The following is a 26,785-nucleotide window of genomic DNA, read 5'->3' as shown; positions in this document are numbered from 1 at the left end:
TTACCCGTTTGTATCGCATTACATATTTTTATTATTTTAATGTTGATTATCAAGTGGGGAATTTTTTATAATTTCTAACAACACTATTGCTGTCAAAAGTCAAGTTGACTGTTGATTGTTGAATTGTCAACATATAGGTTGGATGATTGTCTGCAAAGTGTAGGCCCAGCCCAGCGGTGTTAAATAAACAACAATAAATAATCATTCCATTCAAATAAATAATTAAAGTAAAGTCTACAGAATCAGTAAAATCCTGTCGTACATTTACATAATTCTAAATAGGTGTAATTTAGTTTTTAAATCATTGTCGCAACAAAAGAAAGTTTGTTTGTATTTTCAAGTGATTGTTATCTAATTACGTGCTTATTAATGCTTATTAATTGAGGTGAAAACTGATATTATAACATAAAAAATGTCGACAAGTGAAACAGATTTAAGTGATTCTAATTTAGAATCGCCGTTTTCGCAATCGGACTCCCCTTATAGTTCACCATCTCAACAAGTACCACAACTTGCCAATTTCATATCGGAGTTGTCATGTAAAGATACAATTCAACAGAGAGGTGAGAAATTATACCGTCTTATTTACGAACTTGCCTTTTTAATAATCAAGAGTTTTGGTTATTTCAGTAAATTGCATCATGTTTTGTATTCTATCTTGTTAGCCGTAGTAATATTTAGCGAGAAGCCTAAATGGAGAGTATTAAGCCTCAATAACTCAGCAGTATAGTGGTCAAATTATTATCAAAAGTCTAGGTACAACCATAGTCACTTTATGTCATAGTAATAAATATAGGTCAACCAGGTGATGCCCTGAATCCTATTGGAATTTCTTAAAATTCTTTCCTAGTGATTCTTTCTTAGGTCTAGGTATGTATGTGCTATGTATGTATGTATTGCACCAAAAACAAATGACAGGTTTCAAAAAAGAAATCTTGTTACAAAAAATAAATGTTATAGAGATAACTTAATGTGCAGAATCTCAATTATCTAGACTCATAATGTCAGTCAGTTTCTCCTTTCCTAAATAGGCATATCAACTGTGAACTGGTAATCAGACATCCTATCTCAAATTTGACAATCTTTACATTACATATATTTTTGAAGGAAAAAAGCTGTTTCTGCCTTCTAAATTTTGATTGCAAAGCCTGCCAGTGTAGGAGAAGCTTCACTTGTGTGCGTGCTTTTACAAATTTTTGTTCCAAACTGGATAACTTTTGTGAACTGTGACACCAAGTGTACAGTGAAATCGTCAAAAATTTGACAAAGGACATTAGGCCAGTCCACAGTCGTTATATTATATTGATATGTTGTAGCAACCACAAATGACATAGCTGTTAAAAATGATTGCAGGCAATATGCCATATCTCCAGATTGTGGAGCAACCACAGAACCACTTCCGGTTTAGGTACAAAAGTGAAATGATTGGGACACATGGCTGTCTTCTTGGAAAGTCCACATCATCCAGCAAAACAAAAACACATCCAACTGTAGAAGTGAGTTAATTTCATAGTCAATTCAACAATTACATTTTCTTCCACTTGCTTGGAATTTGCTACTTTACTAAAGAAAGGTTGTCACTACAGAGGACTGCTATCGTGTCTTTACTGGCTGCATGCCAGCAATTTCCAGGAGGACTGTAATGGAAATTGCTGGACAGTTTCGTACTGATGATGAGGTTCTTTAGGGTGTAGACTAAAATAAATTGAGTTTTTTTAGGTATACGATTTTATTAATATTCTGACTTATATAAATAAAATCGTATGCACTGTATATAACTATTTTTAAATTTTATTTTAAACTTTGTTTCTTCGATTAATTTTTTATTGATTCCTCGCAATTGGAAGAAAAGTACTTTACAAATCTCGGCCAAAATTAGCGATTACCAACCTCGTTTAGTTTAAAAGGACTCTGCGGGCGCCTCGTCCTTTCAAAATAACTTGAGAAGTCCTTGGCCTTCCAATAATACTTAGCCAGTAATCGCTATATTTCAGGCCTGGAATTTAATGTACTATTACAAGCAATAGACACTCATAAGACTTAAGTTTCTATGAAAGTATATTGATTTTCTTAGAACTTTTGTGTACATTTGTGTGATTATTTTTCTTTAACAGACTTCTTTCATTCAACAAAGCGAAAAGTCCCATAACAACTTTATTTAACTCTAATCTGTATTAGGCTTGTAATAGGTAGTTTTTTACTTGAATTGAACCCTTCTCATTCTGAGAGGAGACCTGTTCTCAGTAGTGGATTAAGATGATGATGCTGTTGATCATTTTTGTTAATAATTATTTTTAACTATGCATTAACAATTGAGATATATTTAGATATAACACACTTTACTAAATTTTATTTTTTAAGAGCCAATTTCAAATGTACCAAGAAATGATGCAGAACAAAAAATGCCCAGATTTATTACTTACTAGCTTATGCTCGCGACTTCGCGTGGACTACATAAATTTCAAACCCCTATTTCACCCCCTTAGGGGTTGAATTTTCAAAAATCCTTTCTTGACGGATGCTTACGTCATAATTGCTATGCATGCCAAATTTCAGCCTGATCCGTCTAGTCGTTTGATCTGTGCGTTGACAGATCAGTCACGCAGTCAGTCAGTCACCTTTTCCTTTTATATATTTAGATTGATGTTATTTTAAGAATATTTTTTGGAGTTCATTCAAACATCATTAATAATTGTCTTTAAATGTAATATAACTATTTTTAGTTATGTAACTACTATGGGCAAGCACTGTTAAGATGCAGATTAGTGAGGCATGATGCTGATGAAGAACACCCTCACCGGTTGCTGGAAGATGACCAGGACCGGGATGTGACGGGTGTTCTGCCGCAACGTGGGAGCTACAGAGTAGCGTAAGTACATTTTACTTAATTTATTGTCTCATTTAAAACTGTCATTTAGGCATTAGACTATAGTATAAAATTAATGTAAAAGAAATTAATTAGAAATTAATTCCACAATTTTAATTGAAGAAAAAATTGTGAAAACCTACATTACCTTTTTGTAACAAAAGATTAGCTGATGCCCGCGACTTCGTCCGCGTGGATTTACGTTTTACAAAATCCCGCGGGAACTCTTTTATTTTCCGGGATAAAAAGTAGCCAAATTCCAAATTTTAGCCAAATCCGTCCAGTAGTTTTTGCGTGAAGGAGTAACAAACATACACACACACACACACATACACATACACACACACACACACACACACACACACACACACATACACACACATACAAACTTTCGCCTTTATAATATTATAGTCGGGATTATTAACTTAGATACTAGAATTTAGCTTATCCTAATTATTATTACAAAGAGTGTCTGTCTGTTTGTATGTTAGCTTTTCATCTCCCATCTAGTTTGACTTAGTTTGACCAGTATAGAGATAGCTAGCATCCCTGGGTGACATTTTGTGCTACTTTTTGTTCAGAGAACGTAGAAATCATTGAATTATTGTGCGAAAAATCTAAGAGTTTACACAGGATTTTTAAAAACCTTATTTCCACGTGAATTAAAGCACGGGCACTATCTATTTGCATCCTGTACATAATATGGATATATAGGCTATTTTTAATCCAGAAAATCAAAGAGCTCCCTTGGGGTTTTAAAAGACCTAAATCCATCTATCCGGGTATTATCTAGTATCGAACAAAGTACCTTATTTCACATTTGTCTGTGTAGATTCAAGTTTTAAAGTTCCCATCGGAATTTCTCGAAATCCTGTAATACTGAGGTCTATGTTGTGGAGAGAACCTATAGTCCGCGACAGTTCGAGATGGCAATCGGTATGAGGCGGGGGGACGCCCCGCACACCCGCACGTAACCCGCGCTAACCCGATGCGGGATACCGCACTATACATGCTAAAACTCGAGCTTCTAGACCCAGCGCCACTGGGTTTGAGCTGTTTGATATGTCAGTCAGTCAGTGATACTGGTGATAAGTAAATACTTGCAGTTCCACCCTATTTAAATAATTGTTCTATTGCAGGTTTAGTGGCATAGGTATAATACATACTGCCAAAAAAGATGTTGCAGCATTGATGTATCAAAAATATATGCAAGATAAACATGGAAGTGCATCTATGAATGAAAATGGGGTAAATATTTCTTTTTCATTTTTAGGGTTCCATACCTCAAAAGGAAAAAGGAACCCTTATAGGATCACTTCGTTGTCTGTCTAGAAAACCTATCTAGAATCATGAAATTTGGTAGATAGGTAGGTCTTATAGCAAAAGTAAAGGAATAAATCCGAAAACCGTGAATTTATGCTTATCACAAAAAAAATATAGAATAGAATATGTTTTATTTAAGTAAACTCTTAACAAGCGCTTTTGAATAGTCGGGTGGTTTTAATTTACCACTGGTTCGGAATACCGTTCCTACCGAGAAGAACCAGCAAGAAACTCGGCGGTTGCTCTTTTTAATTTTTCAATTTACAATGTTATTATACCATACTATACAAGCCATTGCAGCCCCGTGCATTGCATTAAAATGTGTCCATGAACAAATAATTAATATTTTCAATTTTCATTCTAAAGGCCGATGTACATTACTTTCGGCCGCGTACTGTACTTATGTTATATTTACCTACCGATGTAGCATATATACATATACAGTCTTTATGGTATTATGTTATGGTATGATAAGAGGCTTCTGGGAATCATTTTGTTTGCACAAGGGTAATAAAAGTAACAACTTTATTTTATCAGTTGGAATGAACCACAAAAAACGGTAGTTTAAAATTTTATAAAAAATGGGTTATGTTTCAGATTCCCGAAAAGTATTGTATTGCATTGTTTTTATAAAAGGAAAGGTCACAAATTCATTGTTTTCAAAAATAAAACTTTTACTTGGCCCTGTGCTTTCTCTATAAACCTTTTCTTATCACTTTATAATTAGTTTTTGCGTTACCTACCAGATATGGTATGGACTAAGAGCCAGCGCGTGCCAGACCTTCGCTATTAAAAAAAACTGAAAGTTTCTCTGTGTATTGTCCCCATCATAGGGAGGAACGATCAGCGACTATGAAGTTTGAATCATGGTGGCTTTAAGAAATAACAGGTGATAAAGGTGTAAATAAATCATACATCAAAGCATAAAGTCAACTTGTTTTATATTTTCTTCGGAATAGAATTAGAAATCACGTCATGCATTGCCAGGAACTTAAGTATCGTGGCAACCCCCTGCCACGATACTTAACTATTCCGAACTATTCCGAAAAAAAAGATTAGACTTTATACTTTGAGATAAGATTTTTTACATCTTATTACCTGTTATCTCCTAGTTCCTACAGCCACCATGATCCAAACTTCATAGTCGCTGATCGTTCAGGGAGGAATACGCAAAGAAACTTTTAGCTTTCATAAAATAACGAAGGTCTGGCACGCGCTGGCTCTCTCTCTAATTGGTACTTTAACATTTGGTGAAACCTATTGTAAATATTTTTTATGATAATTTACAAGGAAGAAAAAAAATCGCTATATTTTAATGGCTTTGTTCTGAGTTTATGTCAGCATTAGTCATTATTAATACTTAATTAAAAGTTGTTCGACTTTTGCTTCGAACAAAACGAATATTTAGATTAGAACAAAACTGTAAATTGGAATTTTTCTTTTTCTTCTTTTGCCGGCAAGAAATATTGTATTGAGATTTCGGCTTTGTAGGGCGTTGTCTCTGTCACTCATACCTGTGTGACGTTTTGTATCTCTATGCGTTTTGTCGGTCTCAATGGCAGAGACAACGCTCTACGAAACCGCCTATCTCTTTCTAAAGGTCGATGTACAATTTTTTTAGCCCGCACATTAAAGCGCATAAAATCCGCCATTTTGTTTTTTAAGAATTTTAGCTTTGTAGTGACGCCACGCCATCAAGACGAATCTAATGACGTATAATTTATCAAAATCACTTGAGCCGTTTAGTAATTACAAGCGGACATAGGAACGGACATAGATAGATATGTACACACATACATACAGGTCAAACACATAACCCTTCACTGGGCTTCGCCGCAGTCGGGTGATAAAATAAATGCTTCAGTTTTAAAAAACCTTCACGTGTCAAAGTTCAGAAGTGTTAAATATGAGACGTACCCAAAACTTCTTCAATACTAATTGATCTTGACATTCCAACGGGTAAAATGCGTGTCACTTGACTCCCGAGCTGAATAGGTACCCTTATACACCACATGTTTTGATATTATGAGATCAAATTTTACGTTTTGGTATAGTTTAGTTTCTTATGAATTAGATAATAATTATATAGTAGGTATACCTACTAATACGTCGGTAGGTAGGTAGGCAGTAGGCACATACTTTTCTATACTAATATTATAAAGAGGTAATGTCGTTAAGTTTGTTTGTAGGGGGTAATCTCTGGAACTACTAAACTGATTTCGAAAATGCTATATTTTATTATCAAAAAAATTAGAGATCCGTTCGAAAATTGTAATAAGCTACCCGTGCGAAGCCGGGGAGGGTCGCTAGTATAATATAAATAAGGTAAGACAAAAGCCTTCCTAGGACTTAGTGAACAAGGAAATAAAACAGAACGAACAGAACTAGGTACATAGATATCGTAAAACACAAACGTGAAAATTCGCCTAAGTAGGTACATTATTTCTTGTAGGTTGTAAGATTTTTCAATTTTTTTTAAATGGTGTATGGAAAAGGTAAAACTAAGGAACGCTCTTCTAAGAACATATTTTTCATACAGCCTTTCTGCTCTACATAAGGTAACACCCTCGTAACACCCAATGACTTCTTGGTAACACCCTATTTGCTAAACCATTGACGGATGTGAACAAATTGCATTGTGGGCGTGTGCAGTCAGCAGTGTACCTACTACCCTTCATAGTAAACAAACAGAGACCTGTTATTCAACGATTGATAAAAGAATAGGTACCTAACTACATATAGTATGCGACAGATCGAGATGGCAATCGGGGTAGGGTCGCTCCGCACACCCGCACAGCCCGGACAGCGCGGGTGACTTGCGGGGGAGCGTCCCTCCGCGCGTACTATACTTAGCGGCTCTTAAGGTTCTGTTCAACAAAAATCTGTTAAAAAATTACGTACGGTCGACGAGTCAGTAGTCACCCGGCAATTCAGTCGATAGCGACCGAAAAAATCTGTAATTTATATGGAAGTCGTGTGTATACGCACGAAGTTGTGGCGACTGCGTGCGTATAGGTAGAAATGACAAAAAATTACAAGTGCAAGCCGTGTTTGTAAAAAATCATGCAACACAATAAAACGCCATGACGGATATTTTAGCTAATGTTGACGACTTGACATTGCATACAGCTCAGAATACAGAACAAACGCATACAGCATATTACCTAACAGCTTTTAACTTGTATTAAATAGTTAGTATTGCGGATAACTGCCTAGCCTACGGTCGTCCGTTGTCCTTGCGATAACATAAATCGGTCTTCATTAAAAAAAAAAAATAGTTTTACCATGTACTTTTGTAGAGGATGCGGTATGTATAATATTATTATCATTTCTTTGTTTATAGATTCGCCTAATGTGTGAAAATAACGCGAAAAACATCAACTTAAATATCGTTCGGCTAAAATTCAGCGCCCACGATTTGAAAACGGATAAAGAGATTTGCCCACCCGTGTTCTCTGAACCCATTCACAATATGAGTAAGTTGTTTTTATTAAGTTACAAAGTTTATGCTTCTGAATAATCATAATAAATGTTGTACTTACATAAACATATTGTATTAGTATGTATTAGTTCCTAGTATTTTATTTAATAAATAATTCGTTATATTTTTCGCGGCGTCGCTCTTTACCAAACTAAAAATGACTTGTCCTGACTGACTGACTGATCAATCGACACACAGAACTAAGAAAGGATTTTTAGAAATTCCACCAGTGATTAAATAGTGTATCAGGGTATGTATGAAAGTCCGTTATTTATCAAGATAAAAATATCTATTAAAATTGTTATTTAAGCTTTTGGTTAAAAATTAAAAAAAATGTGTTTCAAGAAATTTGAAATATAATAAATTCCCACGCAATAAAAAGGATTAATATTTTCACTGAGTTAAGCCGCGGGCGATCGCTTGTTTATGATAATAATAATTATAGTTGGTAACCTGTACCTAATAGGTAAAAAAACCTATAAGTCTGTTTTTTTTTTTTCAGAGAGTGCGGCTACAAATGATTTGAAGATATGCCGAATAAGTCGATGTTACGGCCGGCCCCAGGGTAGCGATGACGTCTTCATACTTGTAGAAAAAGTTAATAAAAGTAAGGTTAATTTTTACTGTTTCATACTCAAAATAAAGACTTTTGAAGTGTCAGAACTGGCATAAGGTATCGTTTCGTAGCCATGCTTATAAAAAATCTTACGACGCGACGACGCGCGACGATACTTTTGCTAGATGATGCCCACCACGCCTTCGCATAAGTTGCGGTTTTTTAAAAGTTCCCTTGGATCTCTTTGATTTTCCGGAATATAAAGTAGCCTATATTCGTAGGGTGTGTATACCAAAAAGTTAATACCTGCAACTTCATCGGTGTGGATTTCGGTTTTAGAAAAATCCCGTGGGAATTCTTGAAGTAGCCTAATATGTCCTTTCCCGGAATGCAAGCCATATCTTCACCAAATTAAACGGATGGGCCGTGAAAAGTTTGCAGATAGACAAACAGACACACTTTCACATTTATTATTTTGGTATGGATTTATAACAGTTTTACAGCAGTGTAATGTAAAAACGAATCCTAATGAATGTTAGTAGGTAAAGCAAAAAAAATGTATAATGCGTGCAAACTAATAAAAGTAGTAGTAAACTAAGAGGAATAACTTTCCGCCATATTTGACATGTTAGAGGAAAATCAGTACCCATATTATAAATGCGAAAGTGTGTTTGTTCGTTGGTGTATTGGTTTGTCCTTCAATCACGTCGCAACGGAGCAACCGATGGACGTGATTTTTAGGCTACTTTTATCCCGGAAAATCAAAGAGTTCCCACAGGATTTTTAAAAACCTAAATCCACGCAGACGAAGTCGCAGGCATCAGCTAGCATATTATAATTCTATGGATTTATAAGTGCTAAGATATAATCTAAAAAAAATCTTTATGTATGCTAAGTATCGTAATATAAAAATATCCTTCTAAACCGTAATTTTCAAGTGACAATTGGCACGTAAAGATTCACAGATTATACTCCTCTAATCTGTGCAAAATTCACTTTCCTATTCTTACTTTGAAGGCATTACCTAAAAATTAGAATTTTTGAACTATGTATTAAAACAATATTTTGTTTGTTTATTTTATTTTTTATACTTCCTTTGGAGTAATCATCAATTCATAAAAAGTTAAAGCTAATAAGCAATTAAGTTAATCACTCAAGTTATTAACAAAAGCTATTTTTTGTGTTAATCACACAATCCCTAAATAGGTATCAATTAAACCAGCTTATGATGCGTTTTTAGTGATATTTACTTAACAATTAATTAATTGGTAAAATTAAATTAAAAAACAATTCCTTACACAATGTTTGTAAAAGACAAGGTACATTAAGCGTTTCGTTGAGTTTACTACAATTTAATACTAAAGTCTTGGATCTAGGTCTTATACAAAAAGATCTCATAATATCAACCACCATGCAAAGGACTATGGGCAAAATACAAGGTACCTTGGTCAATGCTGAAATTTTTTAAATCACTACCGATATTAATAAATGCCAAAGTGTGTTTCTTTGTTGGTTTGTCCTTCAAACACGTCGCAACGGAGCAATGCAACGGGTTGAAGTGATTTTTGCATGGATAATTGTCAAAGACCTAAACAAGACCTAAATAGTGACATAGGATACTTTTTATACCGAAAAATTAAAGAGTTCCCACAGGATTTAAAAAACCTAAATCCACGCGGATGGAGTCGCAGGCATCATCTAGTTCTTTATAAGGGAACTATAGCGGTACTTGCCTAGTGGTAACGACGTCTGCCTCATATTCGGGTGGTCTGGGGTTCGATCCCCTGGAATCTGAGAGACGCACCTCTAACTTTTCGGAGTTATGTGGGATCTAAGAAATTAAATAGGTATTACTTGCTTTAACGGGGAAGGAAAACATCGGAAGGAAACCTACATGCCTAAAAGTTCTTCATAACGTTTTAAAGGTGTGTGAACTCTTCCGATCCGCATTTGTCTAACGTGATGGACTATGGCCAAACCCTTCTCTTTCTCAGTAGTGGGTCGATGATGATGATGATGATGATGATGGCGATGATAAGGGTGTATGGTGTACTGTGTATGGTGAATCCAATTTTTCATGATACACCTATTTTATTTATATGTATAGATCAACAACTTCTACACACTGGTATTAGTCCCGCAAATTGCTATTGCGCGTGGCCGCCATTTTAGTGACGACAGCTCTATGGTATATTTTTATTTTGGCTGACGTCAAAATGACGTCATTTGAATGTTAATGACACATGGTTCCAGCGCAATAGCAATTTGCGGGATTTATAACGGACCGATGTTCTGAGTCTATGCTCGATGATCGTATACCGAAAGTACGTAAACACCGCGCCACTTTTTCTTTTGTCTGTGCCGTTAATATGAGCATGCGTGTCACACACAGAATCGTACGACAGTCGCACCGATTCCGTTGTCTTTCTCTAAACTAAATTTAGAGTATCTGTATCCTTTTCTTTTTAACAATGCTAAAAAAGGACAGAATATGAACTTTACATTTAAAGACGCAAAATTTTAGTGCACGCTACAAATTCAAACATTAGGCTCGCGACTGAGCGCTAAAATTACATCTAAAAATTAAATTTAAATCAGTCAAACTGTGTCTGTCCTTTTCATATTACATTAGTAAGAAGAGGATGCGAATGCTCTAAAATTTGGTTGTGCTCAGAATCAGTACCAGTGTCTTCACTTTTTAAGATTCGAATGTACATAATATGAACTTTTGCTTCTCTATCTGAAGTTTAATTATATAAAATGTGACCAATTTTTTCTCAGAAAACATTATGATTCGATTTTTTGAATTGGATGAGAGAGGTGAACGTACGTGGAACGCTACAGGGACGTTTTTGCAGAGCGACGTACATCACCAATATGCGATTGTTTTCAGGTATGTACTTTTAGAGTTCCATACCTGAATGCTGCCAACGGGACAATATTCCTAAGCTTCCGCTGCAGTGTCCATCCGTTCAACTGTCTGTCAGCGGGCTGTATCTTGTGAAATGTAATAGGTAGAGAGTCGAAATTTTCACAGAATGTGAATTTCTATTGCCGCTTTAACAATAAATAATAAAAAATTCAAAAGGGCCGTCATGAAAATTAAAATGTGCTATTTCTTGTGCGATGGTATGGAACCCTTCGTGAGCGAGTCCGACTCGCACTTGACCGATTTTTATGTCATAACTGGCTGCGCATTGGGGTGGAATTAAACCATGAAATGAAAGCGTATTATAATTTTTCTTTTTTTTCATAACTTATTCATAACTTTTTATGGAGGTCTCCAACTCTAAACTTGTTCGTTATGACCTTCCAGGATTGGAGGCCCCACAGACCCAAGGTCCGGCCCCTGCGCTCCACCCTAGTCCGCTACTAGGGCTAGGGTTATACTAGTTGGAGAACTGTCAAATGACAGTGAGTAATATTCCGGGATTCGGCCTCTCCATTTACAATTTTGAGCGATTCACGTAACTCCGGTGTAACTTGCAACTCTCTTGTGGCTTGAAACTTTCACCAGGGACTAAATTATTTTTTTGTTACATGACAGGACACCGCAGTATAGGGACCCGAAAATTTCAAAAGATGTTACAGTTTATATGGAGCTAGTTCGGCCGTCCGACGGGAGGACCAGCGAACCCAAAGAGTTTACCTACAAGGCGGAAACCATTTATAAGCAAAATAAAAAAAGAAAAGCCAATAGTTATTCTTCATACTCTTCCTTAGAGAGTGTATCTGGTAAGTTTTATTTCCAATTAAGTTATTTATTAAATTAGGTTAGTTCTGAACATTTATTAATATGTTCTATATATTGTATAAAACACAAAAAATGTTTCTACCTGTGTCCGTTATGGTTTTGAAACCATCCTAACGATGTGCCCCAAACCGGTTTCATTAGAAAGGCATTAATGCGAAGATGGATTTAGACCCAAAAATGCATTAGGCAAATTTTTTAGCGTAGACACGCCAGGTATCCGCTAGTAAGTTTTGATTGGAATGTACCCATTATGTCAATAAAAACGTAATAATGTAAGAAATGGGGAAAAAAGTTATAATCACTAGCTTTTTCGTTATAGAACTCGGCTATCATATAACTATTTATTTTTGTCAGTGAACAAATCGAAACATTATTTCCGAAGATTGCCCGCTACATCCAAACTTATAAACTTTAACGCTTTATAATATTAGTGTAGCTAGATTATTTCTACTTTCCAAATTTTCAAACAGACAGACTTGATTCATTAAATCTTGAAAAGTTTATTGTTAGAATTTATTAGCTGATGCCCGCGACTTCGTTCGTGTGGAATTAGGTTTTTTAAAAATCCCGTGGGAACTCTTTGATTTTCCGACTGACTGATTTAAGGACCAACCAACAAACCAACGAACAAACACACTTTCGCATGTATAATAAGGGTACTGATTGTATTATGTATTTGAAAAATATTGTGATTTCAGGTGGTTCAGTGAAATTGAATTCCAATGATGTGCCCATATCTGTAGAGAATGTTAATGTGAGTATTAAGTATTAACCTATTTATTGAACTTTCTAAGTCAAAGATTATAAAGCGAATGCTAATATTATTTTCTTCTGAAAAGCTTATAAATAAATTACATTTTAAACGTTTTTTTTTCAGCTAAACAATAATTTCTTTAGTAAAAATGACGAGGAAATGAAGGAAATCCCCGCATACACCATAAAAGTAAGATGATAGTTTTTTATAAAGATTTAGGCTTTGTTGTCAATTTACCTGCTTATGATGTTCTTTTGCTACACTGGGTCAAAGTTTTATGCCGTAGCCGAAGATTTCTAGCAAGCGTCGAAATTGTATGAACTATTACGAATACACGAGAGCACAATGAAAGTTCAACAAAACAACTGTCACCATAAACTTTTAAAAAAGCTGTTACTTTAATTGAATTGAATTTCTTAGAGTTATTAAACCTTTGCCTTCGACTTGGGTTCCGACCGAAGGTTTTGGCGATAGCCGATTAATCGACTTGGGCTTCGGCCGGACGAACACTACAAATAGGTTTTTTTATTTAGATACAAGTTAGCCCTTTATTGCTATCTCACCTGGTGGTAAGTGATGACGCAGTCTAAGATGGAAGCGGGCTAATCTTAACCCCTTTGGTTTATACACGGCATCGTACCGGAACGCTAAATGGCTTGGCGGCACGGCTTTGCCGGTAGGGTGGTAACTAGCCATGGGCGAAGCTTCTCACCACAATAGAACAGAGAAACTTTAGAAATTATAATATTCCTGATTTCCCCTGCCGCGAATGAACCCGGGACCTCTTACTGATAAGACCACAGAGCTTACCACTGCGCCAGGAAGGTCGTCAAGTACATCAAGACAAAAATTGTAGGTTCCCGAAATGCAGCAAGTGGCGCCGACGTCGGACTCTATGATGGCAGACGCGATCCTGTACGACATAGGCTCGACTCCACTCAGCATGGAGCCGCCGCTCAAGTTCAGCCCCATGCTGGGCCAGCCCAATGTGCCCGCGCCGCCCGGCCTGCCCGACCTGCCGCTGCACTCCTCGGAGATGGACCGCATCCTGGAGCGTCCAATCGACTCCGCGGAGAAGAAGCTCTTCTTGGATACTGACCTGAGCGGTAACTAGGACTGCATTTCCGTCACGGATCTGCGGGAGTGCGCAGCGATAGTTGTCGGTGAATCCCACCAATAGGATAGCCCCATTATCCTAGCTAAGCTCTGCATAGCTTTGGTGGAAAACCACAGTTGACAGTCGTTTATAAGCTGCTCTTACACTTCGCTAAGCATTCTTCCACATCCGTGTCTAAAATGCAGGCCTAACTTCTCCATTATAACACTCTTGGCAGAGAGATCGTGGTCATCACAGAGTGACGTCTTAAACGATAGATGTATGCGTACCACGAGCATTCGCCATTTCTCTGCTGGCCTACAGTCTGGTACACTCGAGCAAGGGACCGCCCACAGCAGACTTAATGTTGTCGGTTCTCGCCGTCCTCTAGTGCCCTCCACCTTGCCTTGCGCGACAAGGCGCTTATAATGGAGTCATTCTCACGCCGGAAGACGTGTCTGAAAAACTTGTATGCGACTCTGAACTAGCACTCAAGTATGCCGAGTTCTTGAATAGTAGAGACGCTGGTAAGAAATTCCATACATGAGAATCCTAGCATTAGCCTCTAGCACCACATCTCCAGAGCGTCAGTCTTCGTCAGAGGCATAGATGTGGATCTTAGGTTGAGATCTTATCTTTAGAGCGCGCTTTGACTTTGCTCAGACTTAAGACACTGTTAAAACGAGACATCGTTATATCGCTGCCATAAATCTGTCTTATTTTAACTGAAGTGTGAGTAAAGTCAATGTGCGCTCTATAGATCTCAACCTTAGACTCACCACATTACGATGTGCAAGTTAATGACTTGTTGGAAGTTGTTTGCTTGCTTGGTATTGATTTCAAAATTTCATACTTCAGTTTCCTCCTGATGATTTTCTTCCGTACAGATATAACTTTTTAAAATCACTTTTTCTTAATCAAAAGTGAAAGCTATTGTTCTAAAGTCTCACTGTGTGTTCATGTTTTTTTCAGAATATTTTAAACAGTTCGATGGCAGTTTACCGGATATGAATGAGGTGAGAAAAATAAACTTCAAAAACATTATTTCAATAAAATATGAAAATATGTAGGAATAGTAAATGATATTATATTTTGTTCCCTTAGCCGGGCGTTATAGACATTCTCAAATTATCAATGTTCGCGACGGATTCCGGCAGAGCGGAGGTATGTAAATTTTAGTTTTTCCTATTATGACGCTATTTTCAGGCAAATCCTAAAATCATAAAAAAATTACCGCCTATAAAATAAAATTCTGTTTTCGAATATATTATTTTAAATTTGAAACATATCAGATGTCTGAGATTTGTCGTACATCTTTACTAATATGAAGAAGAGGGATAGGTAGATTTTTTTAAATTCAGATATAAGTTAGCCCTTGACTGCAATCTCACCTGGTGGTAAGTGATGATGCAGTCTAAGATGGAAGCGGGCTAACCTGGAAGGGGTACGACATTTTTTATTAAACCCCTTTGGTTTATATACGAAATCGTACCGGAACGCTAAATCGCTTGGCGGCACGGCTTTTCCGGTAGGGTGGTAACTAGCCACGGCCGAAGCCTCCCACCAGATCAGACCAGATAGACACACTATTACATACCTAAATAAAAGAAAAATTAACTTGAAATGTACACTTTTCTAAAAATTCGCTTCAGTAAACATTGGTAAAGTTTTTAGTTTCAGCAATTAAAAGATTCCTCATAAATTATTAGTTTAAAATTATTTTTGTAGAATGTGAAAGACGCTACAAATGTGACTATTAAAGAAGAAAGTCCGAAACTTAACGCCAAACAGACGAACGCCGGAGAATATTCTGCCGTTTATAAGTTAGAGGACGGCCAGGAAGTCAAAAAGGTGAGTATACACCGATAAGAATTCTGAATATATCCTTAAATTAAAATAGAGAGGTTAGAGCGCGCAAAACAAGTAGTCCAATCTGAAGGCGACACGTATTACCTGCGACTGCGCTGCTGGCAGAGATGTATAATGCAAAAGAAGATCTCTGCCAGCAGCGCATCTCAGCTGAGCTTGTGTAATGAAATGAAATGAATTGTTAAAAATAAGTCTTCACAATCGGGTATTCGACAACTAGTCAAATCAGTATTTTTTTTAGTATGCGATCTATGAAATACTAGCATGGGACGTCGCAATGATTTGACGTGATTTTTAGTTTAATCGATAATTTAAAATAGTTATTACAATTAAAACTAACAAAGGACGTGGATTTTATGGATTTTGCCTATTGGAACCTTGTATTAAGTTTGAAAAACTTGTATGTCCAGGGTCCCTGCTCTTTCTCCTCCATCACAAACATAAATATTTTCAACTAATATAACTATAAAATTAGAACGTGACATTTTTATGTGTGTATGTGTGCGCGTATTTGCGCGTGTGTGAATTGTGAAATTATCATCGCTTGTAAATTTAAATTTATTTAAGCTTTCGTTTATGATCTGCGCAAATTGTCATGTTGCAACTTCACATAGGACTACTTGTTTTGTGATCATTGTATAGTTTGTTCCACGTAAAACGACCGCTGGGTTACAGTGATAATGAGTATAGCTATCCAGGGAAATGTAATTGCGCCACTTAATAGTACCTTGCGCCTTGCGGTTTTCTTCAAGAACGACTATTTTTTGGCGCGGACTATACCTACTACAGCCCGCGAAACGCAAGAACGAAAAGATTGAACGAACCAATGCGCGGCCGCTCATAAATATCACCAATTAGATCGGTAAATCGCCTACTCAAGTAGGAAGGTCAGTCAGCGGTATTTTTTCGTGAAACAAACTGTAACTAAATGCCTACTTATACAACACGAGATAGCAGGCTACTCACACGTAGACACGCATATAATGTCGTATTTTTATGGGGAGGTATTCACTATACCCTATCCACAGAAAAAAGTTAGTATAGCGCTCTATCTGTTACGTAATTCCATACAATTAACAAAGCCAAAAATCTCAATGAGCGTTCACCATTTTGCGTTACCAACCAACCACCAACATGTTTGCTAAAAACATTCAATTCGAAATCACCAACCGATCACAAATGAAACTAGTTTGTTATTAGTTGGTGATTCAAAATGGTTAACGCCCACTGAGATCTTTGGCTCAGTTAATTGTATAGTATTACGTAACAGAGAGCGCTATACTAAATTCTTTCCGTGGATAGGGTATAGTTGACACCTCCCAAAACAGCTATTCTTTTTGTTTTGTTCTACCAAAATCGAAATTTAATTTTATTAAAATATAAGTAGTTTTAATTAAGAAAGAGATAAAAGACTGATATAATTGTACGATACTTATTAGGCTAGTAACTCTCAATTATATGACATTAGCTAATGCCCGCGACTTCATCCGTTCAACCAGCCAACATACAAATACTCGAGTGGAACTTTTTTTTCCTGATGATTTGAACATTCAAGTACTTTTGTCATAAAATTGAGATTCAATGTCACAGATACCTATGCAAGCTTTATTTTACTTTTCTTTGTCATTTTCTCATTTCGGCCTCTTGTCCTTGATCATTGGCATTTAGGTATATTCTGCTATATTAATAAATAAACTAGCCACCCCTAAATATTGAACTTATGATAACTATAAGAGGTGGGAGAACGCCCCGTAACCCGCGCTCGCCCGCACTGGGTTAGCGCGGGGGGTATGTGGGGTGTGCTCCCTTAACCTGTCGCGTACTATGCATTGCTGTTATTACATTGTAGCTGTCTTTGCTTGGTGCTACTGCTATCAGGGTTGGAAAAAACAAAACACTTTGTTTAAAACATGTTAAAAAGTGTTTTTTTAAATTAATAACATGTTCAAAACACCTGTTTTAAATATTTGTTTAAAACAAAGCCTCCAACTATAACCACTGCTGCTGTGACATTTGTTATCAGAGTATTGATTAAGTAACTTTGATGCAATCACTGCAATTATAATCGTCATCTTCAATTTAATTTAATTCTTTCTAGTAGAAACAAGATTAATTTATTAGTCAAAATGTAAGTTATTGTAGTTAAAAGAAATGATTGCGATAATTGCAGCAGAATCAAAAGTTACTTGATCTACACCTGATCTAATAATACATCTTGATTCACAGTGTACACATCCAGTATTCATTTGTGCGACTTGCACATTGCGAAGGGTTATCACATTGTAGGATATAAAGACATGCTTTCGTTGTGCATCTCAATTCATGTTGCCATTTCTTATATTATTATTTGTTTGAACTTTTTGTGTTACGTTTATTGAGTTTTGTTTATTTTTAAGTCTTTACTTTTTGAATCTCATTCTAGTAATTAAAGAAATCTATTTTGTTTGTTTCCCTAATATACTTAGGTACCTATTATTGTTAGAGTAGTCGTTTTTGTTTAATAGTAATACTTAACAATGTTTCAAGCATTGTATAAGTTATTTAGTAGAATACTCATGTTTTTTTTCTGAATTTGTGTATTTTTATTTTTTCAAATAAATTACAAAATTAAAAGACGTATTGATAAACCACCTCTCCCCGATTATTACTCAAAGCTTAGGTACAAAATATTTTTGTCCACCAGTAGGTAAAGCTATCAATCCGCTAGTAATCACACTCTCACATTTTCTTATAAATATTCATTGACTGATTTTGTGTAAATAATAGTGAGCCATCGTGGTTATTTCAGTTGTACATAATAAAATCCCTAAACCAAAGAGTATATAATCACTACGTTTCTAAACTATTGTAGAGCCATCTAGAGATTGCGATTTTACGTTTCGTTGTCAGATCACAAAGTAATGTATGCGAGAGGGCATGGACATACAATATTATTTTGTATGTAACTGACAGATGTCAAAAACGCAATCTCTCTTTGGCTCTAGGTAATAAACTAAATTGATAGGTCCTGTTATGCTTTTCCGCAAGGAACATGAAAGGGATACCAAATTTAGACCTGTCATTTAAGTTTAGTTTAGAAATTGTGTTGTACAACACCCACAATGAATACATATAATTTAACTTTCTTTGGTCGGGTAAACTTTCATAATCTTGGCACTTCATTATTCAAACTTTTTGTACCTAAAGAAAAACATTGAAAAGGAAATAGTTGCACAATATATTTGAAAGGGACGCAAAAGGTCGACATGGCAATCGGGGTTAGGAACGCCCCGTAACCCGCACGGCACCAGCACCGGGCTAGCGCGGGGGCTGTGCGGGCGTGCGCAGCGTCCCCACCCCGATTGCCATGTCGACCTGTTGCTAACCATACGCACTCAGCGAGCGCTACCTACCTATAGAACTTCATAGTTAAAGGTGTAAAGATATTATAGTAACACAAATAGAGACGACACTACAACACAGTAGGTAACGTGTTTACGCCATGACATGATGGGATAATTCGTGCCATTAACATTCATACATTTCGAAATATTAAGCACCTGCCTTTAATCTAACGGGTGTATTAGCGAAGGCTGCGGGTAGGTGGTGTGCCGTCCTGCGGCGCAGAGTGCAGAGCTGTACAGGAAGAGGGCACCCAACATCTCACCGCGCTCCTGTCGCCGCGCCGTCAGCTCCGTGCCTTGCACCGTACGACGGTACATAGCCAACCCGCAAACTTCCCGCCATCCCGTTGTTTAAAGACAACTTGAATATTTCCCATTCTCAACGTAAGCTAAGATGTATATTGTACCGTGTGGTATCACTTCGCACTGTGCAAGTTTTACAAATGCTGCGGGGATATGTTTGTAGCTGGTGAAGGAGCTCTGCGAAATTATTAGAAACAAAACAACATATAAGAAGCAAGTTGTCAGGAGTAAATTGGAAAGGCTATTTGGAATGCGATTGTGCAATGGAGATACGTAAGTTTTTAATTAATTTCTTTAAAAAAAAAAAAAAAAATAATTTGCCCCTGATTCCCATGAATCGGAACTCTTCGATTTCCTGGGATAAAAATAGCCTAGCTCGTCTGCGGGATCCAAGCTATCTCTGTAACAAACATCAAAATCGGTTAAACGGATAGGCCGTGAAAAAGTATCAGATAGGCACACTTGCATTTATTTTATAGGTACTAACTGATGCTTGCTACTTCGTTCGCGTGGATTTAGTTTTTAAATCCCGTGGGAACTCTTTGATTTTTCGGGATAAAAAGTAGCCTATGTCACTCACCGGGTCTTTAACTACAACCATGCAAAAAATCACGCTGATCCGTTGCGACGTGATTGAAAACTTTTCAACAGAAAAATATATGCATCAGAGGTCCAAAAAAAAAGACACAAATTGGCGGGGGCACTGATTAAAAGCAGTTAGTTGTTCGATCGTAAAAATCCATAAAAAACATTATTATTATTACTTTACTTGTGGGCGTTTAATTTTTTATATAAAACTACCGCTTTTGGATGTCTAGACAATCCTTTTTTATTCTTTGACTTTGACGTAGTAAAATTACAAAAGTGTAACTAATCCTTTTTCAGTTTTCTCCACATGACTCTATGCAGTAACCAGCCGAGCTTGGAATACATTGTGAAGCTGATACACAGTATGAAAATGACGAAATTATTGAATTTAAAAAACAATCAGATGCAAACCATACTTCATCTTGCAATTAGTAACGATTCCCCAAAGCTCGTGTCGTTTTTAGTCTCAAAAGGTAACTTAGTACTTAATTACTAATAAAAATAAAATAAATCCACTTTCATCAGGGGTGATAACTCTTTAATCCGGTGGTTTACAGCGTTCTGCCCATAATAAAAATTGAAGCCTGTGATATAAGCTTTGATTTCATGGGTAAGTGGTTTTTATGTGATATGCCGACCAACCTGTCTCATTGTCCTTTATTTTCGAGAATAACATAATTTTACAGAGGCGTAAAAGACCTATTGAGTTCCGTATTTGCAGGGTGTAACCCGATGGAAGAAAACCACGAAGGGAACAACGCTGTGCACTACGCGGTTATCTGCCAAACGTGTCTCGGACCCTTGCTGGAAGCCGTCAAGACCCACGGCGTCAGTTGCGACATCAACGCCTACAATAACGGTAACGTACACTCAATTCACAAAATCTTATTTATTTTAGCTCAAGAATGAGATTAAATTTACATTTCTAATACATAAGAGTGAAGCCACACGATGCTTTGCGTCGGCGGTGCGGTGCTTGAGCGGTACCACTGCGTCATCCTACATAAAAATGGCTGTATCACACGATGTGTTACGACGTCGTGCGGCGCCGCACCGAATGCGCACGACTTGGGCACAGAGAGACGAGGCGGGGAAGGGTGGTGCGGGGCAACGCTATACTTTATGCCGGAGCGGCTACACAGTGCCCCCGTGGCATCCAATACTGAAATCCACAGCGACCGGAAATGCATCGTGTGGCCTTAGTCTTAATTTCCATTATTATGCAGAGTGAAATCGGTGAGTACCTATGAGCAGAGGATAATAATTTTCTTAATAAAAGACCGATAGCATCTTGTATGTACTTTATTGATCGAAGCATGGACTAAGTGATTCGTTCGTTATAAACAGAGAAGCAGAGTCCGTTGCATTTGGCGGTGATATACGCGTCTGTGGAGAGCGCCGCAACACTGCTGAAGCACGGCGCGAGCACGAACGCGCGCGACGCCAGCGGCCGCACGCCGCTGCACCTCGCCGCCACGGACGACTGCCTCGACGTCGCGCGACTGCTGGTCGAAGACGTGCCGCCTGTGAGTTCATAGCATAAAGTTCATAGCTCATTAGAACCACCCGGCACCCGACCAGCGCTACCTTGTCGTTCGGCATCCATTCATTCAATTCCGACAATCATTGTCTTCAGTGAACCTCGTGTGGTCAACGAGTGAACATCGCGTGGCGATTGGCACTAAGTCTGCGCCTGAATCAATCGCGGCCAGCGCGCTGTCCACTCGGGACCCGTGTGTTGGCAATGAGCAGTCAATGCAAGGCAAGCATATGCGAGCAGACTCGCCGTCCGCGCCTTGACAGCTTGCGAGTTAGGTGATCCGCTAACGCTATTGATGTAGTGAGCGTATGTCCATAGAAGTCCATAAAGAGTACTAGTTAACCGCAAAAGTCGCGAAGTCCGCGAGTCGGTGCAGGTCGGGTACCGCTACCGGGTGCCTCTAATAAGGTGTGTACTTTTAAAGTGTGCTCAGCATGGTTGCTCCAAATTTAGCGTGATATCACAATAAGAGAGAGTAAGTACGCGACAGGCCGAGATCGCAATCGGGGTGAGGACGTCCCGTGCAGCCCCTGCGCTAACACTGTGCGGGATAGCACGGGTGTGTGGGTCCCCCTTCGCCTCATACCCCGATTGCCATCTTGACCTGTCGCGCTCTATTGGTACCTGATGATCTAACTGGATCTTTTCGTTCAGTAGAAAGTTTAAAAAAGTTACTGAATTAAGTTCATAAAATAAATCATTAATTTTATAATGATATTTTCAGAGCGACATCGACGTTGTGGACGGAAAAGGTTACACTGCGTTGCAAATAGTTTGCGACGGTCCAGTGAGGCCGAACACCCTGGAGATCGCAAAACTTCTACTTGAGAAAAAAGTAAGTGATTCATCGTGCACATGACTAAGTAAAAAGAACTCTGGCCTTGTTAGGTACTTTTTTAATTGAGGTACATGGCGGCCATTTTGGAATCTTTATTATTTGTTTATTAAAGCGGCAATAGAAACACTCTGTGAAAATTTCAACTGTAATGCATACATTTTGAGGTTTCAGTCGCCATTTTTGCTCTATGTGTCAACTGTCATGCCAAAAGTATGGTTTACCTGACACATAGTGCTAAAATAACGAGTGAGTTCTCAAAGAGTACGCACTATCCGCCTATTATGGGTACACGAGATACAACCCGCTGACAGAGACAGGACAGTTAGATGGACTGACGGACGGACGACTTGGCACCCTTCGGGTACGAAATAGGGGGCAGCAGTGAGCAGTACAAGCGAGAGCTTTTTATCAAAGATTGACGTATTTGGCGTGGGTTGCAGGCGGATCCGATGAAGCACGAGGAGTACAACCAGGCCGCGTGGCGCCTGGCGCGCAGCAAACCCGCGCTGCTGGAGCTGCTGCAGCAGCACGCCGACCTGCCGCCGTTCGACGACGACGTCAAGTCCGAGCCCGAGGACGACTTCGAGTCCGCAGACGAGGGCGTGAGTGTTACGACGTCAATACATTTTTAAAAGACTTTAATAAAAACTGTTTGAACCAGCATGTTTGATCAAATGACTTGCACGTCTGTGCCTTAGATTCTGATTTCGACCTGATCTTTGTTTGTATAAGTGAACCGTTATCTGACACGGCACTAGGGCTACCGTGTGGGTTGCGGGAGGTTGACCGTGGATTATTTTGTTTATCCCCCTATCCATTCTTTCGCCATCCCCTGCGTTCTCCCCCCATTACAAGAACTAGTGCAAGTGTAGATAGTCACAAGCAATGTCATATACAGGAGTCAGAGGGCGGGCTGGCGGAGCTGCCGCTGTACGTGGAGGAGCTGGCGGCGGTGCTGGACGAGCGGCGCGCGTGGCGCGAGCTGGCGCGTCGCCTCAGGAAGGAGTCGCTGCTGGCCTGGTACGGTGCCACGCCCAGCCCCACGAGGACCCTCCTCAACCACATCAAGGTATAACCATTTCCCATTATAACCATATCCGCGAGCTGGCGCGTCCATAATAAACAGTGCGCGCAAAACAAAGCCAATCTAGAGTTGTAACATCGCGACTAGCGCAGGTTAAATAACTAGGTTAAATACTTATATACACAAGCTCGGCTGAGATACTATGTTTTTGTACTATGTGCAATCATACACCTCGTGTTCCTAATGCAGAGATCAGAGCTCTTCTTCTGTGTCGCAACCTGTGATAGCTTAGTGGTTAAGACGTCGGCCTCTTAGTCGGGGGTTCGGTCCTGGGGATTCGACATTTAACTTTTCTGAGTTATGTGCGTTTTAAACAATCCACTTACTTACATCTAGTGAATTTATCACTTCCTTTAAAGGTGAAGGAAAACATTGTGAGGAAACCATCATGACTCAGAGTTCTCCATAATGTTGTAGTCAACGGTATGTATATTGTATGTGCAGTATGCGACCGAAAGTAATGTACAGTGCGCGGCCAAAAGTAATGTACATCGGCCTTTAGAAGGAGATAGCAGATTTGTAGACCACTGTCTCTCTGTTGTTGAGACCGACAAAACGTCATATAGGTATGAGTGACAGAGACAACGCTCTACAAAGCCGAAATGTCATTCTAAAGGCCGATGTACATTACTTTCGGCCGCGTACTGTATGTATATACTTTATTTGACCCACAAAACACAAATAACAGGTTACAAAATAAGAAAATTTAAAATGCACGTAAAAAAGGCGGTCTTATCGCTAAGTAGCAATCTCTTCCAGACAACCTTGACCCTAGGGCTCAATGGTGTCTGAAATCGACCAATTCACACTTGGCCAGCGTGGTAGACAATGGCCAAATCCTTTTCTGGGAAGAGACTCGTTCTCACTAGTGAGCCAGCGATGGCGTGACTATGATAATGAACCGGTGAATTCATTTTTTATTTCAGGAGTGTGATGACGGCATCACTTCAAAGTCATTGGCGCTTTTACTAGACGACATTGGATATTTTGATGCGGCTATGATCGTAAGAAGATACCTCAACGATTGACACTACATCTTTTTTTTAAAGAATATTAGCCATGTTTATCACGACTAATATTCCCTTTTCCCCTCCAACTAAGCGTTAAGCTTGTGCTAGGAGTAGGCTACGACAATAGTGCAACGGGTGGGGTTTGAACCGGCGACCTTTCGGATTTCAGTCCGCTCCTTTAACCGTTGAGCTATTGAGGCTCTAATGCGTGCTCAAAGTATTGTTGAAATGGCAAAGTAATTATTGAATGCTAAGGCCCAAGACACGGGTCTGCCCGCGAAATTCAAATGTAATTTGGTTTTCCGCAATTTGTAAACTAATACGACAAAGTAGGCTTATGACATTCAAATTGAGCCCCTAGCAGTATCATCTTCACAGGCTTATAAAAAAATATTTACTTGAAAGTGTCCAGTTTAAGAAATTAGTCAAAGTAATGAGTTTGACGTGAGCTACTCACAAATTTTTAGCTACTCATAAATTAAAATTGTGAAAACCAAATTAAATTTTAAGGTCTTCCACCTTAAGGCTCTAGTTTCTTAGGATAGCAGCAGCGGTGGCGCCTCAGGTGTCGACCTTTACCCTTCTGGTAACCAGATGAAAGGGGTTTTTAGTGTTCTGTGCCCAAAGGGTAAAAATGGAGCCCTATTAATGACACTGTCTGTCTGTCCGCGTGTCACTGGTAGACGAAACTGGTAGCATGTAGACGAAATGACTTACAAACCTGTAATTTTGGTATTCAGGGTTCCAGACCCGAAGGGTGCCAACGGATCCTATTACTAAGCCTCCGCTGTCCGTCCGTCTGTCTGGCAGCGGGGCTGTATCTCGTTAACCATAATAATAAATAACAGAAACGACAGACAGAAAGACAACGAAGTGATCCTTTATGGGTTCCTTTTGAAACACGGAACCCTAAAAACATCTTTCATCTGGTTTTATAAGCATTAGATATGAATTATGACACATTAGCTGGCACTAATACGTCATAATCGCGGACTCTTCTTGAAACACATCTTATCAGCGAATCACGCACTCATCCGATCCGAATCCGTGCAATACGGACATTAAAAAATATCTACGACATGCCATAAGCTACCATACAAAACAAAAAGGAACGTATTTTCACGGACTCTGATCGGATGAGTGCGTATAGTCAAACCGGCCGGCTAAGGGCTAATAGAACTTTTTATCGAAACATCAGACGTCAATTTTTACCAGGATTTATTTACACTGAAAATGTAAATATGTCGGACCACAATTATAAATACATACTTACTATCCTTTGCTTCCTCCCGTACGTACGAAACAGTAAAATTATTTATGAATATATTATATAAAATTTTTCGTACGCACGGTTATTTAGCCAGTTGTACAGAAAGACTGGTTGCCTGGACGGGACTTCCGTTTGTTGCAACCCTCTACTCAATTTTTAGTTTAGTTAGTTTCGCCATGTCCGTCCGTCCGTTCTCGCTTAATCTCTGTTTCCCCCCCCCCCCCCCCCTCTATCGGCCAAATGGTAGTATATAGAAACGTGGAAAAATTCACAGCAGTCGTATATATAATCAATTTTAAAGGAAAACTATCATCTTGCTATTATGAATGACATCATTTGACATTAGCTTTTTGAATGTGTAAGTAGGTAGTTACTGACTTATGATCTTTTGGGATACTTAATCTAATTAGTTAACTTTTATGGCTTTTAGCCCTTAGCCGGCCGGTTTGACTATAACCGCCTTATGAATTTATACTATATTTGTAAATATTATATTTTTATACCATTGATGTGACAACAAAAGTAAGTTTTGTTTCAACTTTTTAACATGTAGGTAACTGTAAAACGGTTATTTTCTTTTTCTTTGACATCTAGTAGGTAGGTACATATTAGTTTTACGGGCGACATTAATTCCAGTGAAAAATATTTTTATTGGTCATTACTTTTTAATTCATTATGATTTTATTTCCGATTAATTAATTTGCAATTTAGAACATATTTTTCAACTAGCTGATGCCCGCGACTTCGTCCGCGTGGATTTACATTTTTCAAAATCCCGCGGGAACTCTTTGATTTTCCGGGATAAAAAGTAGCCTATGTGTTAATCCAGGATATAATCTATCTCCATTCCAAATTTCAGCCAAATTCGTCTAGTAGTTTTTGATTGAGTAACAAACATCCAAACATCTACACTTTCACATTTATAATATGATTAGGAATTAGGATAAGTATTCGAATTTGTTTAAATATTTACATAATTGCTGTGTATGACTGTTTAATTAAAATTAAGTTAATTATATTTTAGAAATATTGTTGAATAAAATATATTGAATCAATTTGAATATATATGC

At 38.2% G+C, this 26,785-nt stretch overlaps 1 protein-coding gene across 1 annotated transcript; it reads left to right on the top strand.

The window, feature by feature from the left end:
* The first annotated feature begins 138 nt into the window (after positions 1 to 138).
* On the top strand, positions 139 to 26,780 carry Rel (nuclear factor NF-kappa-B family member relish). The gene is made up of 22 exons (XM_069502093.1): positions 139 to 563; positions 1,354 to 1,496; positions 2,724 to 2,869; positions 4,006 to 4,114; positions 7,533 to 7,665; positions 8,173 to 8,277; positions 11,008 to 11,119; positions 11,774 to 11,961; positions 12,679 to 12,734; positions 12,858 to 12,923; positions 13,591 to 13,840; positions 14,803 to 14,846; positions 14,935 to 14,994; positions 15,559 to 15,681; positions 19,549 to 19,658; positions 20,271 to 20,446; positions 20,695 to 20,832; positions 21,321 to 21,499; positions 22,238 to 22,348; positions 22,792 to 22,953; positions 23,250 to 23,420; positions 24,362 to 26,780. The coding sequence occupies exons 1-22, from the start codon at positions 413 to 415 to the stop codon at positions 24,461 to 24,463; spliced, it is 2,835 nt and encodes a 944-aa protein (XP_069358194.1). The 5' UTR covers positions 139 to 412; the 3' UTR covers positions 24,464 to 26,780.
* Positions 26,781 to 26,785: the final 5 nt, after the last annotated feature.

This window comes from Maniola hyperantus, chromosome 12 (assembly GCF_902806685.2).
Source record: "Maniola hyperantus chromosome 12, iAphHyp1.2, whole genome shotgun sequence".
In the NCBI taxonomy this organism is placed as follows: Eukaryota; Metazoa; Arthropoda; class Insecta; order Lepidoptera; family Nymphalidae; genus Maniola; species Maniola hyperantus.
This window is presented reverse-complemented; position numbering and strand designations above follow the sequence as displayed.

Bases quoted from the DNA above. Each gene is read 5' to 3' on its own strand.
- Rel (XM_069502093.1), top strand. From the start codon at position 413: ATGTCGACAAGTGAAACAGATTTAAGTGATTCTAATTTAGAATCGCCG. The intron at 12,735-12,857 runs GTGAGTATTAAG...TTTTTTTTTCAG, and splicing joins TATCTGTAGAGAATGTTAAT to CTAAACAATAATTTCTTTAG. The intron at 20,833-21,320 runs GTAACGTACACT...CGTTATAAACAG, and splicing joins CATCAACGCCTACAATAACG to AGAAGCAGAGTCCGTTGCAT.